The 17,583-nt window shown below is 38.8% G+C and overlaps 1 protein-coding gene across 2 annotated transcripts in view; it reads right to left on the reverse strand.

The window, feature by feature from the left end:
- Nucleotides 1-17,583, reverse strand: part of LOC112984223 (formin-F-like) — a 52,601-nt gene that overhangs the window by 25,113 nt on the left and 9,905 nt on the right. For both annotated transcript variants that reach the window (XM_026101920.2, XM_064521543.1), the window contains exons 2-5: nt 9,088-9,192; nt 6,401-6,487; nt 3,432-3,605; nt 1,767-1,915 (exon numbers count right to left, since the gene is read on the reverse strand). In XM_026101920.2, the coding sequence (XP_025957705.2) occupies nt 1,767-1,915; nt 3,432-3,605; nt 6,401-6,487; nt 9,088-9,165 (488 nt within the window). In that variant the 5' untranslated portion in view covers nt 9,166-9,192. The remainder of the gene's footprint in view (nt 1-1,766; nt 1,916-3,431; nt 3,606-6,400; nt 6,488-9,087; nt 9,193-17,583) is intronic.

Consider the following 17,583-nt stretch of genomic DNA (forward strand, 5'->3'; position numbering starts at 1 on the left):
TTCCAGGCTTATTGCCACCAAGCTACAGACAAGTCACCATAATACAACTTAGTGCACATTCTTGTAGTCCAGTAACTCTCCCTCTCGGAAATGCTTCCATACATGCACCTCGAATGACCCTGGGCCCCTTCATTCCCAAAAGCCCACCTGGCAGGAAGGTGTCACAGTAGTCTGAGGGCTTCCGTCAGAAGTCACTTGGCTCATAATGTCCAAAAGTGTGAGTATTACTCTTCAGATGATAAATTATTCCAGGCACAAATTGGCTGACCATACGCAGCTTCTATTACAGCAGAATCTTCTGCCTGAGTCTCTCTTCTAAGACTCTGCTCTACTCCTTATAACCCATATAAAGGCCCCATACTCAACAGCAATGTTGGGGGTTTAGTGTATGTGCTTTTTATTCTTATTTAATCATTTGCATTCTCATTACTCTTGAGGGTTACTACATTTCTTTATCATTCTGACAGTTCTATCAGACCTTTCTTTCCCTCCCCATTCTCTTCAAGGTGTGGCTAGTTGATTAAGGTGTTATATGAGTGTAAATTTAAATAAGGTTAGCTGCGCCAGAAGAATTAAACATAAAATATAAATTGCAACTATTCCCACATAAACAGTCAAAGTGATAAGAATTGTTTAATGGAGCTGGCGGTTATATTGATCTCTCCTTTCTTTAAAGCAAGGACTTACAGTTTAATCGGATCTTCAGATGTTTCCCCCATTATTTACTTTGCAAAAAAAAAGAAAGGATTAATATCAAGTGGAAAGCAACCAGGGCTTTACTTCACAAGATAAATAAAAATCAATTTCTGTTTTGTTAACAAACTTGTTAGATGTTGTAAGGTAACAAATCCTGGGACACACGAGGATAATGTTTACAAGACATACAGCAGTAGCCTTTTAAAAACAATTAAAATCATTTTCTGTGAACCATGAAGTCTTTTGAGATAATTACCCTGTGCAGATAACTGCAATGTTAATTTTTTTCAGTAGTTTTTGCTAGGGAGATTTTCTTTCTCTCTCACTCCTTTGAAAGTATAAGCAATGCCTGACCGTGATAAAAACAGACAGGGTGTTTTGGAAGTTGGCTTAAGGGAAGAGCGGGCTGTCTGTAGGATAGGTAGCAATCTACGTAAAATCATTGTGGTTAGCTCACTAGTTCAGTAATAGGCTAAGAGGAAGCAAAGTAATTCTTATTTGTTTTAGCTTAGGGGCTGCAAGAAATGGTGGTGACAGTCTGCTTCCTACTGAATAATGATTCCTTTTTCTAAACCCACCACCTAACAGGCCTCCCTGGTCGGTCATCTCTACAAGAGAGAAGTTCAAAACATGAAAAGAATGAATTGTGAGTTACAGGACAGCCATTTGACCAGTGTGAGTCAATGAATCACAGCACTCCTAAATTCTTTTTCTGCTTTGATAGTTATTTTTTTCCTTTTCCTTATGACAGAAAACAGGGTAGTAAAATAGTAAAAATGTAAACAAAGAAGTCTCATCATTAAAATCACTCTGAGCACCATTATGATTATATATTTGTATTTGGAAAGCATGTGGAGTCTCTGGCATGCTCCAGAAGCTCACTGTAGTGCGTACTGCTATTGGGCTAACAACTAGCTTCCGTGTTTTTATCTCATACAGACAGGGCATCTAGTTTTTAATTAAAAAATAATTAAATAATTATCAAAAAAAATTAAGTCCTAGTTTAAAGTATTTATCAGAAATTTTAACAAAAGCCTCAGCCCAGAGGTCCACAAAGATAAAGTTCGTACTTCACCCATTCAGTGGACGTAAAACTGTTTTGCTGCAAATCCAGCAGTCCTTCATGTATCACATCATATTCTGCAGGTCTTCCAGTACAGGACTCCGCTGGTCTCTTGTATGAATTACTCTGTATAACTCTGCTCAGAAGGTATGTTATCTATGTAAGAAGTGACAGCAGAAAGCATATTTCGCATGGTAATTCCATGGTAATTGAATCAGACGTTAATAGGTAGATTTTTCTTTAGGCGTAAAAACTATAGACAACATTACAAGAAGTATCCAAATAGATAGAAAATATTAATTTAATTTAAAGGAAATAGTGCCTTTCTATGATGCTAAGCTACCTAATTGCAATTTGTTATTATAACTATACTCCTGAATATATTTATGGATAGCATAGTATAATTTCCTTCTGGAGGGTTTACTGTAAAATGTAAATCTTTTTTTTGTAATTCATATACATAAATTCATAGACAAAGTTTCCATTCAATTCAGTTCAAGTCCAGCTAGTACTTAATTGATTTGTCTTGAAATCTCAGATGAAGCCAGCAGAAAAATTGCTTACATTTGAAAATAACATGGATTAAGTCAGGTGTGAATTTGAAGTGTTATACAGGACCATATTTGCGTGTTCTTCCTGCAGAATGGAAGTACCTTTATGAGTACTCCTGTTGAACATAATCTATTTTGAAAATTAACCTAATCAACCACAAAGTGCTGTTCACCTGGGAAAAAGTTTCTCTATATGGTGTGAGCCGAAAAGGTTCACCAGGGGGGACTCCACCTGCAAAAAGCCTCTTACCACGGGCTAAATCAAAACTTTGGATACGAACTCTTCCATGCTTTCTGAGAGCTTGTATCTCAACCTAAACTGTGCAGCCTGCATCCGCACTTCAGTAGTGGGACAAAACAAATTCTAGGAATTGAGCGCCCCTGAACATGAGAGTTATTTGCATTCAGGTGGAAGGTTAACATTAACATCATGACTTGAGTTTCTCAAATTTCAGTGTAGAGTCTAATTACATTACTTGGAATATTTGATTGAACCTGGAATTCAAAAGGAACTGAAACCTCAAAATCAAGCAGTTCATACAATATCTTGCAACAATCATTTAATCACACAGAGATCTAGCAATTGTACATATGCTGTCTTCCTCTGATAATTTTGTAATTTCAGTGTATTTTGATGGTAACAGATGAATTTCTATTTTTTCACAATATCATGATGGCCTCATTAATTTGTCTTAAATGCATACATTTTTATAAATATGTATCTTGTATAAAGAGGAAACAGCTATCTAGAAAACTTCAATTAAAAATCAGTTGTGTATATGATCATCAGTTTTGCTTGTTTGTTTCAATATAGTCTTAGACCAACTACATTCAAGGTATAGGTGAAGAAATGCATCTATTTTCACTGTATCCTATCCCTAGCTGGCCACACATCTTCAATCACAGAGTGAACTTTAGCAAAATCCTAAGGTCAAACTTTATCCTGAGCTCACATTCCCTTTGTTCTATGAACGAACACATATAGCATGAAGACATATGTACTTCTGCGCTTGCACAATACACAGCATAACAACGCTCATTTATGGTTGGGACCTGCCAGCTACTACCAAAATATTATTTGTTATTTATAATAATCTATCTATGACAGTGTAAAAACTTACCTTTCTTTTATCATCAAGAGACACTGCTTCCAACTCATAATCTTGGCGCCCATGAAACACAATGCTGAAGCGTCTCCTTTCAGTATCTTCACAGGCTTTGACTTGGGAGAAGGGGAACTGTTTCTTAATATTTCCTTTTTCAATGTTAAAAATGGTTTTTGTGTTGAAATCAATCTAGAACAGAAAGTTCTTCATTACTTGATTCCATCTTTTCTCTTCATTGAAAGGGAGAGAGAATATCTCCAATATTAACATGCAAGGGCATTTAGATAAAGGACCGGCACAGAATATGTATCTATTTTGCCAACGATGAGAGTAAAAAATGACATTCCATCATCAAGATACTGTACTATATTTGTTTTAGTTACAAAACAAATATATATTCATTGTAACTCTGTTTCCCTATCTCTTTTGATAAATATGCATCAATTTATCACTCTGAAGTATTATTGCTTTTGAAATTTCCCTCATCATATACAACCCCGTGTAAAAACTTCCCATTCAGCAGTAGTGGCAGCACAAACTATTAGCATGACCATCTCAGCAGAGATTCAATTACTAACTGGTTCAACCTATGCCCCAGCACTAAAATGAAGTGAAGCTGGTTATTTTTAACCAGCAGCTTGTGTGTCAGAAAAAGGAATTCTACTGGGAGATTACTTTCTGACATAAACGTTATTGTGTTTTGCTTTAGATCTGACCTACACACAGATTTCTTGCATATATATGTATGTAAGTAGAGATATATAGTATGTCCATATTCATAGAGGTGAAGAGAGTGATATTAAAAACCAATAAAATTATTTTATTGCTGTCTCACAGCTATAAAAATTAAAACTTGCTTGTTCCAAAACAAGTTTATTCTTCTTCCATTGCACAATCTACATTTAAAATGTCAAATATTGGCATAGATGATTTCCAGTATCTGTTCTGTATGTCAGTCCCTACTGAGCAGAAACAGCTTTGCTGATACAATGAGAAGTGAATGTTATCTGACTGCCCAGCTTCAGTGAACCTGGCCCACAAAGACAAATTCAGAAGAGTGTCAGATCCAGATCTTGCCGTATCTTGCCTTATTTTATCTTTGGCCGTAAATGATCCCTGGCACATTTCATTCCTATAGTGCAGCCCATGCCAACCAAATGCTACCACTGGGGCCTTTGCCTCATTTCTGTTTACCGTGGGAAATCTCCAAAGCAGAACCATTCTCATTACCATCTCTGACTCTTGAAGGCTGCTGGTAACCAGGGAACTGGAATTAAACTATTCCAGATTTTCAAATTGGTATCTCCCACACCTACTATAACTTAATCCATATTTCTATCAGCTTTATGTCTAACCAAATAATCTTTTAATTTCAAAGATTTGTGAATATTTATGGATATTAACAATTATAAACAACAACAAAGAGCCCTCTAGCATGTATGACTTGGGCATGTTCACTATCAAATTCTGTTCAAACTGCAGGAAAAACTGTGTGAAATACAGGTTCCTGGAAACAATATGAAGCTTTAGTCACTGATTTTACAGAATCAGGAAATCACTATCATGTATTACTGACAGAAGTTTGCTCTAATATGGTGAAGTGTTGTCCCATTATGACATAAAAATTCAATAAAGCTTTATTGGTTCATAATGACAAAAAAAGAATTCACAGAATAGAGCAAGCAGAGACGAAATGTACAGTCTGCCAGATAAACCTTCCTCTGGAAAAACATTCTAATCATGCATGATGCAATCTCAGTGAGGGAGTAAAAAGGAATGTCTACTTGGCAAAACAGTGAAAGACAGTCATCAACACTGAGTGAAACCAAAAAAGCTAATAACCTTATGAGCAGCATTAATCAATAAGGTATTTGCCTCAAAATCTGCATTTTTATTTTAGCACAGATAGGAATATAATGTTTTCCAAAGATCCCAGACTGTCAGCCCTGCAAACTGCAGTTCTCTCTTTATACACTGGTGGACTCAGCTTGATGATCAAAAATGCAAGTTTCCTTAAAATTCCTATCGGAATCTTTAAATATTGCCCAGAGGATGTTCCCAGTTTCTAGTCATCTCACATAGCACTGTCAGCATAGAAACATGTAATTTGTGAAGTACATGTAACGTGCAAGCTTTGATGAACAGGTATCTACAGCAAAGAAAGACTTATTTTTAAATTAAAACTTTATTTACAATGCTTTACAGTCTCAGCTGGAATTAAGTTAACTGGACTGACTCCACTGAAGTCAGTGAACCTGCCTCAGTTGACACCTGTTGAGGTCCTGGCCCGGGCTATGAAAAATAAAATAAATTGTATCTCTTTAGGGGATGTAGCTCAGTTTCTTACTGGGATGGCAGGTTTGTGAACCTGTTAGGAAATCAACTTTAATTTTTGAAAAACAAATGAACGTTTTAGAAACCAAATTATTAAATCTTAACCTAATGACTTGCAAGTCAACATTTTGGGACAGATCTGCCAAAATGTATATGGGCATTAGGAATTCCTGGGTTCAATTACTTTAAATGGGACGTGTGTTTCTGAGTATCCCCAGGAACATTTGTTTGAAAGCGCATAGGTAGGATCTAGAGACTGCGGCTGAAGTGACATCCTGTCAAAGGGGACAAATATTTGAGTACGTTTATATCACATATATGCATTTACAATTGATAACTAATAAATAAGAACTCCCAGGTGGAATCTATCAGTCAAACATCTTTGTGATGAATCATGTTTTTTAGAGGTGAAATAACCTCTTAGATCTTCAAGTCCATTCTACAGCCCTGTTGGGGGCTCAGTAGAGGAAGTGTCACATACTACTCCCAGAATCCTTTTGGTCTAAAAGGTAGAAAGCTGGTTTGGTATCTTGTGCCACTCTGGTAGATTTTAATTAAGGTCATTTACTGAACCACAGAACTTATTAAACTAGTTTTATCACTTATTGAGCATAATGTATTTCTTCAAAGGTGATAATTTGTAAAATTACCTGCAAAATTCGTTTCTGCCATCGATAGTGTTTGTATTTGTAGATACTGAAGTTAAATTGTGACCCAGTTAGCAAATCCTCTGAATCCTGAAAAACAAAGTAGAAATCAGCGATATGTCCATACTGCATTATCTTTGATCCATTAAATTCAGTAGTGCTCTTAGGTGAAATCTCCCTCTGTCAACCGTGGTCAAGCAATGGTGGAGGCTTTGTAGAAGAGCTGTGGAGATGTGTGGAAGTGCCTTCTTGGTCTGATTTTTACAAGTACCAAATATCCACAACTTCTGCTGAGCTAATGAAGGGATCAAAGATTAGGATGGAAGGCAAATGGAGAGCTGAAAACAGGAAGGCAGGGTTTGAGTAGGGAGAAATGAGCAGAGCCCTTGGAACTGTGCTAAGTGCATTTCAAAACATATGAGTATGAGCAGTTTATTAGACAAACTAACCAGCAAAGGAAGACCATATCCGACTTTAAAGAAAAATATTTACAAATCCTTGAACAGAGTGCAGTAAAAAGGCAGATATTTGTTCACACTGTGTGAGGGTATGCAATCTGTCATCTGGTCCCTAATGCCAGCTCTACCACGTGTATGGACAATGACTAATTTGATAATCTTCAGGAAAATGCACTCAGTGTTGGCGCAGTGAAGGGAAGGTCATGATATAGCTATATTAAATTTCATTTTGTTCTAATAATTAGTTATCACAACAACTTTAATACACCAGAAGTAGAGAAGGAACCTCTTCTAGCATGTTACTTCTATAACAGTTAATCTATACAAAAGTGTCTTGCTAATTAGGAGATTTCCTCTGCAACAAAGGCGCATCCTTTTACATACAGCGACAGGGCCTCTTTGGTGTCATAAAATGAGGCAGAAGCTGAAATCTACCTTATAGTTATTCTTCTGTCTCTTCTGCTTCATTTAACAGTACAGTAAGTTCTTAAAACCAACAGTTATTGCCTAAAGTCTTGCTGTCGGCTTAATTTTTCCTCCTGTACTCTAAAGAGGAACTCTGTAGTTTCGGAATTTTTACTTTTGACTTGAAACACGTGATAGGACTCATGAATGCTGGACACTTCTGCAGATGGTTAAGTCCAGAAATGTTAAGCTGCAGTATGTAGAAAAGGTGATAATGTCACATAACTGCAAGTATCACAACCTATTTCTCAGGCAATTGTTTCTTTTCTTGCAGTATAAGCTTAGGATAAAAATCAGTAGAAATCATCCAGAGCCCAGATCAAAAAATGATAGTAATGCTAGTTTTAGCTAGTTGAGTTTTAGCTAGTTTTAGCTAATTAAGTTTTTTCTCATTTGAATTCATTTTCTTCTTACTCTAAGAACACATGTACATATACTCTTATGCTGTTGAGCTTAACCTCCTGTTGGCTGCAGCCTTTCTGCAAAACTTTTGCTGCTTTCTTTATTAGTACTTATTTTTTGCTTCTCCTTCTCATTCTACTTTCACTTCTTTCCTGCCAAGTAGTTAATAAGTAGTTTAGAAAGTTATTTTTAAAAGTGAAAGAACACATCAAGATTATCTCACGATCACTAATAGCTCCTATGGTGCAAAACTTTTTGAGATTATGCCATTAGCGTATTATAAGATTTCGTGGTTTCCTGTAGATGCTCCCAAAGGGAGGCAGATTCAAAAATCCAGATCAGAAGGGGAAATAGAAAGTGAAAAGTTCTCTAAGGATTTCGGATTTCCCTTCTGGCAATTCTCAGATGATAATGGACAGAAGATTGCCGTGAAAGAGATACTAGAATACTGGGAGTAAGGAAAGGAGGACAAGGCTCATTCACTAATGAATCTATCTCATGTACACCCTGTACTCTCAAACCATTTTGGCTCACCATTATCAACTTCTACTTTTCTCATGAAAGAATTTTCATGCTTTCTACATGGAAAGAGATTAATGAGCCACTTTGGATTTTCAGTGAACAGAGGAAGTCTTTAACAGCAGAAGAATTGAAATTTTTGTGTCTCAATCTGATTTTTAAGAAGTCTCTGGACTAGACCCTTTGGTCTTGCTGACCTATGCTCAGCAAAGGTATGTGGTTGTAGAACCAAAAAAACAGCCACCTTCACACTGATTCTACTCCTGGCTGATGGAGGGCGATGGCCAATCGCAGGCAATATTGGAATTCAAGTCACGGTGGCCTAGACTTTGCATTCTGTGGCCATTCCTGTGGAGACACGTAACAGTGCACCATCTCAGAACCTCTTATGATGATCACACATGACCCAAGGACAACACAACACTAAGAGACTCCTCAGATTCGCTGTTTTTCTGAGGCGCTTCACAGTGTCAGTGAGTAACCAAGGATTTTGCCCTACATACTTCTATTGTTACAGTACTTTTATGCTGTATTGAGAGACTAATGAATATGTGAACACATTTGCTCTAGATTTAAACTACTTAATCCAGGTAATCACATCACTGTAGCCTCAGCATTTACATGGGGATATTGATTCCTTAGGATAATGGCTGCACAACTGTGGCAGCAGAGTCTAGCCATCAGTAACCGATCTGTTTGGTTATAAGCTGACGTGTACATGTTTACACAAATTGGGACTACCTCTTTGAAAGAAATACAGATATGCTCCTAACACACAAACAGGCTTTCCAGAATATGCTCTTATGCTTGAATGTCTTGCAAGATAGATAAAAGGAGTGACCTTACCTTTTCAGCATGCACCTCCTTCTGTGCCAAATGCAAAGCTCCTTCAATGCTCACTTCTTTATTTTTCACCATGTTCATAATTTTGAGGATTTTTTCTTGGCTTAGCTGGAACAAAGGCCAATCAAATATTTTTAAGGAATGTTTTTTTATCTGGCTATGGAGGATACAGAGTACTTGTGACAGTTACAGCTCCAGAATCTGCCATAAAATTACAATTTCATTCATATTTTATGTTCTATCGACAACCTGCTCAACAAATATAATATCCCTTTGAAACCGGGTGAGAGTCTACAAGATATCAAATATACAGGGGCTTTTACAGTTTTAGAAGATGGGGTGGTAATATCTGGAGATAGAACTGCCGGGAGGAAATCTTTTTTAGTTAGAAAATCTGGCAAGAAGTGAAAACATCAATTTTACATGCTCACCTGTGCCTTACCCTTAGTGTAAAATACTGCATACAAACACTGTGAAAGCTAAATCAGGATCATTAGAAATTTTCAGGGTGAAGGGGAGAAAAACGTATGTCTGTGCCACCAGGTACAGCTGTCACATGAACTTGTCAAAATAAGTTAATACTCAAATACCAAAAATACTCAAAAAAGAAGGTATACTGTGAAGAAGCTTGCATACAAATTTATGTTGCTCTTAAGTGAACCAGGTGTGGGTTGTAATGCCAAATAAGAATCAAGCAAGGCAAAAAAGGAAAGTGGAGTAACCAGGTGCCTACAAGTACAGTGCCTTAGCTGGTGGGTAAAGCTCTTTCACAGACTTTGTCGAAGGAACAAATAACTGCCATTTTAGACAGACCAGAGGGTTTGCTAGTGTAACATCCACACCTGAACAGTATTCAGAATTGAGAATTTGGAAGGAACATGTACATGTTACCAGCATAGCACAGGACCTGTGCCAGGAGCTTCCCAGGCAGCAGGCAGTCACACACTCCCCAGGTGCCCACATTTTTCCCTCTATCGCCTCTTCCAATTGGTGTTCTCAGGTTCGACCCAGACACTTGCAGTTCTTCTGTCCAGTAGCTGAGCTAGAATATCCCTTTGTGTGGCCACTGCCATGTCTCCTACATCCTTGGAAAATGACTTTACCACCAGGAGATAAGTTGCTACACTGTAATTTCTTTTAAGCCATCCTTTTAAAACTCCTCCATCTGGGCATCGGCTGGGTGAAGATCCCTCCCCACGAGCGTCGCGCAGGCCATACAGAAGGACGGGGAGAGGGAAGGAGAGTTTTCTCGGGATGGCTATGGCTTGCAGCCAAAGTCAGACTGGGAAGGGGCACCCACCTGCTCCCCCTGCACCCCTGCAACTGGAGCTGCCCAGAGAGACTATCGCACTCAGAGAGAGCCAGCTCAAAGCATCTCAGCAGCGCAAGCAGATCTGCTTTTGACTGACGCAAGGATGCGGCACCGGGACCTGGACTGGGTTTTGCTGTTCCCACCATAAGAAGAAGGAGAAGAGCTAGAGGAAAGATGGGGATCCCTGGAGAGCTAGGTCTGCTGTCGGGCTGCTGCCCGGGAAGAGGAAGGGCGAGCAGAGATAGGGTCTGCCGCGAGCAGCCAGCGTTGCCGCCAAGCCTGGTGCCTGCCACCCGCGCGGCAGCGGCACGGCTGGCTCTCCAGCCCCGGCGGGGCACAGCTGGCAGCGGGGCTGCAGCTGCGTCGCCGCCCCCGGCAGCTTCCAGCCCCCAGCAGCCGTGTGCTTTACCTGCGCCTGCAGCTGCCCACAGACATAGCAGCTCCTCCGCTGAGAGCCTCAGCGATGCAGCCCGGCATCGGGGACCTCTCCACCCATCCCAGCCCCAGTCACCCGGCACAGGTCTGACGGGCAACATAACATATAAATAACCTCTCCTATGACAGAGGTCAGAGGCTATTAAATCCACAGGTTACCTTTTATTCCGAGCCACACTACATTAACCCACCTAAGCTTAGTGAATTTCTAATGTTTGAATCAGCTTATGATCGACAGACAAGCTGTATTTTTTTTACAGCCTACAAATAAAACTAGGAGCAAAAGAAGAAGAAATATTTTGTTTTCAAAGCCTCGGAATTTTCAGTGCTAATATAAAGGTAACTTATGGCATAGCTCCGAGCTGCAAATAGCAACGTGAACACTGAGGAAAGAATAAAAGCAGTTTGGTAATTCATTCATACTTGCTGAGGCACATAAGGTTCCTACAATGACCTCCACATTCTGGTTTTGAATTTTAAATGGCCATATATTTACACCACACATACACTGTATACGATTAGATTTTAACAAGATAATTCCCCACTGAACAGTCCCTGTGTAAGCAAACAAGAATATGGATATATCTGAATTGAAAAATATAGTTTCCTTAAGGCTAAATTCTGCCAGCTTTAAAGTGCAAGCTCCTATTTATACAGGATAGCATTTCTTGATAGGAAGTGTATTTTCACATTAGTACATTAGCATTTTCACAACATTAGTACATTAGTATTTTCACAACAGTTAGACCTTTTTGCATGGTAAAAGGTTCAAAGACTTTGCACCAGGATGACAATAATAACACAAAGACAACATCATAGCCTCATGTGCAGAGCACGGTCTGATTCATATAAACAAAAGAAGGATTTATCTCCTTTGCTTTAGTGGACAAGTAATTTAATGTATTTGCTTAATTTTCATTTGGATCTTACTGCATTGTTTGACAACACAACATTTTGTGCACATTTGTAGGGATGCTTCCTAAGAGTGGTGAAAAAAACAAGAGTTACAACTTGCAAAATAGAAAGTTCTCAACTTTTTTCTAGAATAGGTAACTCAGGTTACCATCCCTGTTTTCATGCAAGTAGACTCCATACTCTGCAGCGCCTGAAGCACTGGCTATGTTGAGGTTTGCAATTCTGATGAAATATTCCATCCTGGACCAAGAAACCTTGCCACAGTATGTCTAACAAAACTGAGACCTTTTTTTGTAATTTGCCTGTGACAAAAAGCAGATTTCTCTTTTGGATTGTTGAAAATTTTCAAAATCTCTTCTTTTTTCTTTTTGCATATCATATGCAGAATGAATGCATTTGGGGCTCTGCAAAAAATTCATTTCTTTATTCTTTTGTTTATTTTCACCAGTCTCCTTCACACTAGGATGGAGTTCTGCCTAAGAAATGAGAACAACAGGGAACATCTTCTAATTTTCTTAATAATGTATTGAGACAAATGTTTGCAAAAGTGAAGTGAGTCATTTTATATATTGCAAATTCAGGAAGGCTAGTTAGTAAATTAGACTGCTGACAGTTAATCCATTCCCCAGAGAGCACAGAAAAGACGATGCTTTGTACAGGTTATTTTTAACAGCACCCTGTTGTTCTAATGTCTCTGTTAACTCTCTTTCTCTCTGCACATCTGTAAGCAGGACGGAAACATTGCAAAAGATGAGAGAGGCAAAAAAAGGCACTTTTCAGCTTATGAGGTCTGTCAAAATTATTTGTCAGAAGTCTGTCTGGCTCGCTTAGGTTTTTGACAGCCATGCGCTATCATGGTATTTTTACTTGCAAACAAGACTTGAGTAACAGATCCTGACCTTTATGGTTTTGTAACTGTGGGGCTTTTCTCTCAGCACATCACAATTCTTGTAATGCTCATTTTTGTGTTTGTTTTGGTTGTATTTTTTCTTAAAAAGAAATGATTTTTGTCAAATTATCCACTGAAATGCCACTAAGTCAGATCGTGTTATATTGTCTAATAGAATGTGACTGGTGCAACCAAACAGAACATTTTTAGACAAGGTTGAATAACAGAATTGTTAAAAAAGAAAAAACTAAATGTTTCTATTATGAAAAGTGCAACTTAGAGAAATACATGAGTTTCCATTAATAACGCATTCCTTCATCTGCCAGGTTAAAGAAGTTTGTTTGATACAGATTAAAGTTTTATCACCCACCCAAAACTCAGTATAGATATATATCTGATTTGAAAGAAAAATCAACCCTCACAATTGAAGGAAAAGTGTGGGGCTCCAGGAAATCTCCCTATATCCATTAATCTACAGGGTGAGGTGTTTATATTTTTGGCCTGGACATGGTATAAAATGTGTCTGATGGCGAGGTATGAGATTTCTGGCTTGTTCTGGGGCTGCTGCCGGGGCGTACCCGACACGAGCCCTTGCAGGGCTTCCTGCCGTCCCCCGGTTACCCAGCCCCGGCTCGCCAGGGGCCCCGCGAGAGATGGGAGGTTTCGCATGTAGTCTCCACGCTGTGGTAAATATGACCCTAATGACACCTTTCAGGCTTTCTGAGCACCAACCAAGCAAAAGGGGTTAAAGCCACTTTATCTGAGCCATTTAAAATTGACTGCATAAAGCAGCAGAAGGTATGCAGAACCACGGGAAACAGTTCAGGGAAAAGGCAGGCTAACGCCTCTCTTTCTGTGTTCGTCCTAACATTCGTGCTGCAATACACGCTGGTTCAGCTCCTCCCTCCCACCACGCTGTTCCCCGAGGACTTCTGTGTAGTCAAGGGAGATACCTAGGCATGTCCACATGGGAGTTCAGCACCTGAGAGACCTGTCTGACCAGCTGAAGTCTCTCTCTTCACTACCTGCAGAGGAACTTGAGCTATGTGCAGTACCTTTTGCTTAGCTTATTCTTATTCTGTGGACCATCCTACCTGAATCATAATAATATGACAGCAATCTAAAATAAAAAGACTCCTGGAATGTGTGCACATACACCCCTGGAGACGTAGAGCAAGAAATCTGGCTGTCAGTCAGCTCTACATGTGATCGCAATTATTACAAATACTGGCACGATTCATGAGACATTTCTTTCGCTTAGGTGAAGATCATATCTAACGTGCACTGAGCTCTATCATTTCCTGTGGCAACAAAACCAAGTCATGCAGAAATCCTGCTCCCTGTGCAAAAGGGATAACATTTTTATTCGAAGCTAGTAAAGCCATTCATTGCTAAGCATTCCTTACCCTTGTCCTCATTAAGCATTAATAGAGTTAAATATTCTCCTCTGCTTGCCCCAAGGAGCAACAGATAAAACAAGTAGCTTCTCGCTGCTGTGGGACCCAGAGAACTTGTTCCTCATCCTTTGCACCATACGGAAGCATCTTCTTTTTAGCACTGAATAGGACCAATGCTCCAAAAGACAACGGGGCTCAGGCCAAGCAGGAAGATGCAAGCAGCAGCTACGTATTGCCTTATGGACATACCATGGATTTCTGGGCATAAATCAGACTGAATGTGAGTGTTGCCACACAATGTGAGATACACTGTTTTAACATATATGCCTGAAACTTTATATCCAGCAAAGGGTCGTATTTTCATTCATTTTACAGTCCGGTTTTTCAAAAATGGCTCTTAATAATAGAAGATTTTGTATTTCATCTAGCAAAGCAGGATAAAGTGACTTTGAGGTAAAGACTTCTGCATATTTTGTCTTGATTCAGCACCTTCCAGCTACAGTATGCAACACTTTCTGCGAAGCAAATACAATGGAGAAACTTAAAAATAATTGCCAGGACGCAATGCAGTGATTGACTTGTGATGAAATTTCAAGTAGCAACTTCTTTGTTTCAAACTCTTTCAAAAAAAAAAAAACTTGTTTTTAATCAAAGGCACTGGCTCAGTTTATTATGAATATTTGCCTTTAATCCCATTCTGCCTGCATGTTGAAGATGGCATTTTAGTTACTTCGAATACAATGGACACAATATGGATTGTGGTAAAAGTTCCAGTCTACTGTTACAAACTTTTATCTCCTATTGTATTCACTTACATTGGCTGCGAACCTGGCTCAAAGTTTCCTGAGTACTCCTGCTTGCAGAACAGTGGTTTTCTTCTAGGATAGGTGGTATCAGAAAACCATTCACTTGTATTTTACATGAAATAGCAATATAGATGACTGATGTGATATTTTTATGTGGCAAAACCATCTTTTGTAGCCAGTCATAAAGATAGACTAATATTATTTGTCAAAGAGTGCTGCTATTCATCAAATAAATTATCCATCTATAATAATGTTTTGCATTATTTGTTCAGATCTATATCTGGCTGAATAATATCTGTCAAGATTTATTCAAAGAAGAAGATATTCATCAAACAATAGCTTGATTTCTTTGAAAACCCTGGAAACTCTGCCACTTTCAATAGAAGCTGGAGGAGCCCAAAGATATTTTATTATAATTCACTATTTTATTGGGATAAATCTACCTAGTTCCATTTTTGAAAATTGCTCCAAATTGAGGAATCTCAATACTTACACATTTCACAAAGTACTCTCTGAAAAACTGATGGTTTACAGGTCTAGTATGAAGCAATTACTTTGGTGTTTCCCCGGATCACCACTTAACAGACCTGGACGTCCTCAGCAGGATCCTGCTGTACTGACAGATTTGGAACCTGTTAGAAAACTATACTCAAAAAGTAATTACCTGAGTTTCACTGTCGAAAATCAAAGGATATATTGAGCAGTGTTGCACAGGAGACTGACTTGGTCTTGTACTATTCAATGTTTTCATTAATGACCTGAGTGATAGACTAGAGGTTTTGCTTATTACATCTGCAGATTTTGACAGAAAGGTGGAAAGAACTGCAAGCAAGTTGCAAAGAGGATAGAAATTCAAAACAAACTTGACAAATTAGAGAAATAATAGTATGCAGTTCAACAAGTGAAAAAGTCTACGCTTTGGCAGGAATTACCAGCTGCACAAAGGCTGGCTTAGGAACAGATATTCTTCAGAAAAACACCTAAAGTTATAGTAGCTTACCACCTAACATAAGTTAACAATGTCATGCTGTTGCAACAAAAGGCAAGCATCCCGCCGGGAGGTTGTAAACAGCAGCATAGCCTGCAAAGCACAAAGTGATCTTTCCAATATTCAGCATTGGTAAAGGCTCCTGATGGAATATTGTGTGAAGTTTGCCATGTCTTAAAAAAAGGTACGGACATGCTGGAGGAAGTCAAGATCAGGACAATAAGAATAGTCAGAGAAATAAAAAACATGGCTTACAGGGAAAGAGTGAAAGGCCTGGGATTTCACAGCCTAAAGAAGAGAAGACTGGAGGGAGTCACAGTCTTCAAATACATAAACATCTGCTGTAGAAAAGAAAAGAAAAGGAGTAGGTTGTTTGCTGTGTGAAAGGGTAAGAAGAAATAGGAATTAAGTTACAGCAAAAGAGGTTCAGCTTAGATGTCTGGAGAAAGCACAAGGATAACAATAAGCAAATAGTTGTCTAGGGAAGATTATAGCCCATCGCTGATGATCTGTAAGAAGAATTAAACAAAAAGCCTTATGAACATTGAGGGATGCAAAAGTCTCGGGTGGTGTTTTGATAGATCCCTTACTAGGTTTGTGTCATGCCTAATCTCATACTTGTTTGACCCATATTTTTGCACATGTTTTGCATATTAATTAAGTCCAAGCCCAAATGCAAGGAACAGATGGTTTCATTGCTTTTTTCAAGCATCACTTTCAGGGAAAATGGTGGTCAGAGATTTAAGAGATTTTAAATGAGATTTAAAAAACTTCATTCAGCCTGTGATGAGAGCTTACTTTCAATGCAGAGAGAGATGCTCCCTGAAAACCCATCCTTCCAAGGGAACATATGCTGCTTTATCAGAACTGACAGTGCTTGGCTGGGTGTTACGCAGCCTCAGCATTACTGTTGTGATGAAGTACCAAAGAGCAAGACCTGTAAAGAAACCTTTTTCAGTAAGCTTCAGCTCATAAGAAATACAGCGAGGTTTTCCAAATTCTAACTCACATGGCCTAGATCCTGTTTCAGCCACGCTTGTACAAATGGCCAGGGCAACGTGAGGCAGGAAAGGGGATGCCCTCAGCTATGCAGAGCCCAGACAATGGCGCTTTGCACAGTGTGATTTAAGCAGCTCCCTTTAACATTCCTCTCATCTCAAGAAGTGTGAAAAAGAGAACAGGAAGAAAAGAGCAGGGCATGTTCTGCAGCACTGATAGAGCTCAAATATGATTGCCACATTAGCGGCAGTCTGCTTTCCACTTCATACCCTTTAGCTGCTAATCCTCTATTAAGTTTACATAGTACTGATAACTAAGGCTAAGGTGTATGTTTCCCAGGGGCAATCCAGGAGAATAAAGAGACAGTTTTATACTTTTAAATCTTCAAGTGAAAATTCACAATGGCCTCTGAATAGTATTATTATGAGTTTTCCACTCACACTTTTTTTACAACTCAGTCCAGGTGCTTTCACAGAAGAAACATAAATAAGAACCTTTGTCTATCTAAAGGCATGTGCATTGCTAAAATCCATGGATTTTATGATCTTGCTGCCTCACCTACTTACATCATGTTAAACGAGCAATATTACATCAAGCAATCTTAACGTGATATTTTGATTGAATTACCTGCTAGTATTTTTTCTCACATAGCTACCAAAATAGCTTTACAGGTAGCACTCAAAATAGAAATTTAAACTGCAGAATGTTTAGGTATGATAGCAAGTTTTCTCTCTCTGAAATTTGAAGTTCTGGTATGG

This window comes from Dromaius novaehollandiae, chromosome 16 (assembly GCF_036370855.1).
Source record: "Dromaius novaehollandiae isolate bDroNov1 chromosome 16, bDroNov1.hap1, whole genome shotgun sequence".
NCBI classification, from domain to species: Eukaryota; Metazoa; Chordata; class Aves; order Casuariiformes; family Dromaiidae; genus Dromaius; species Dromaius novaehollandiae.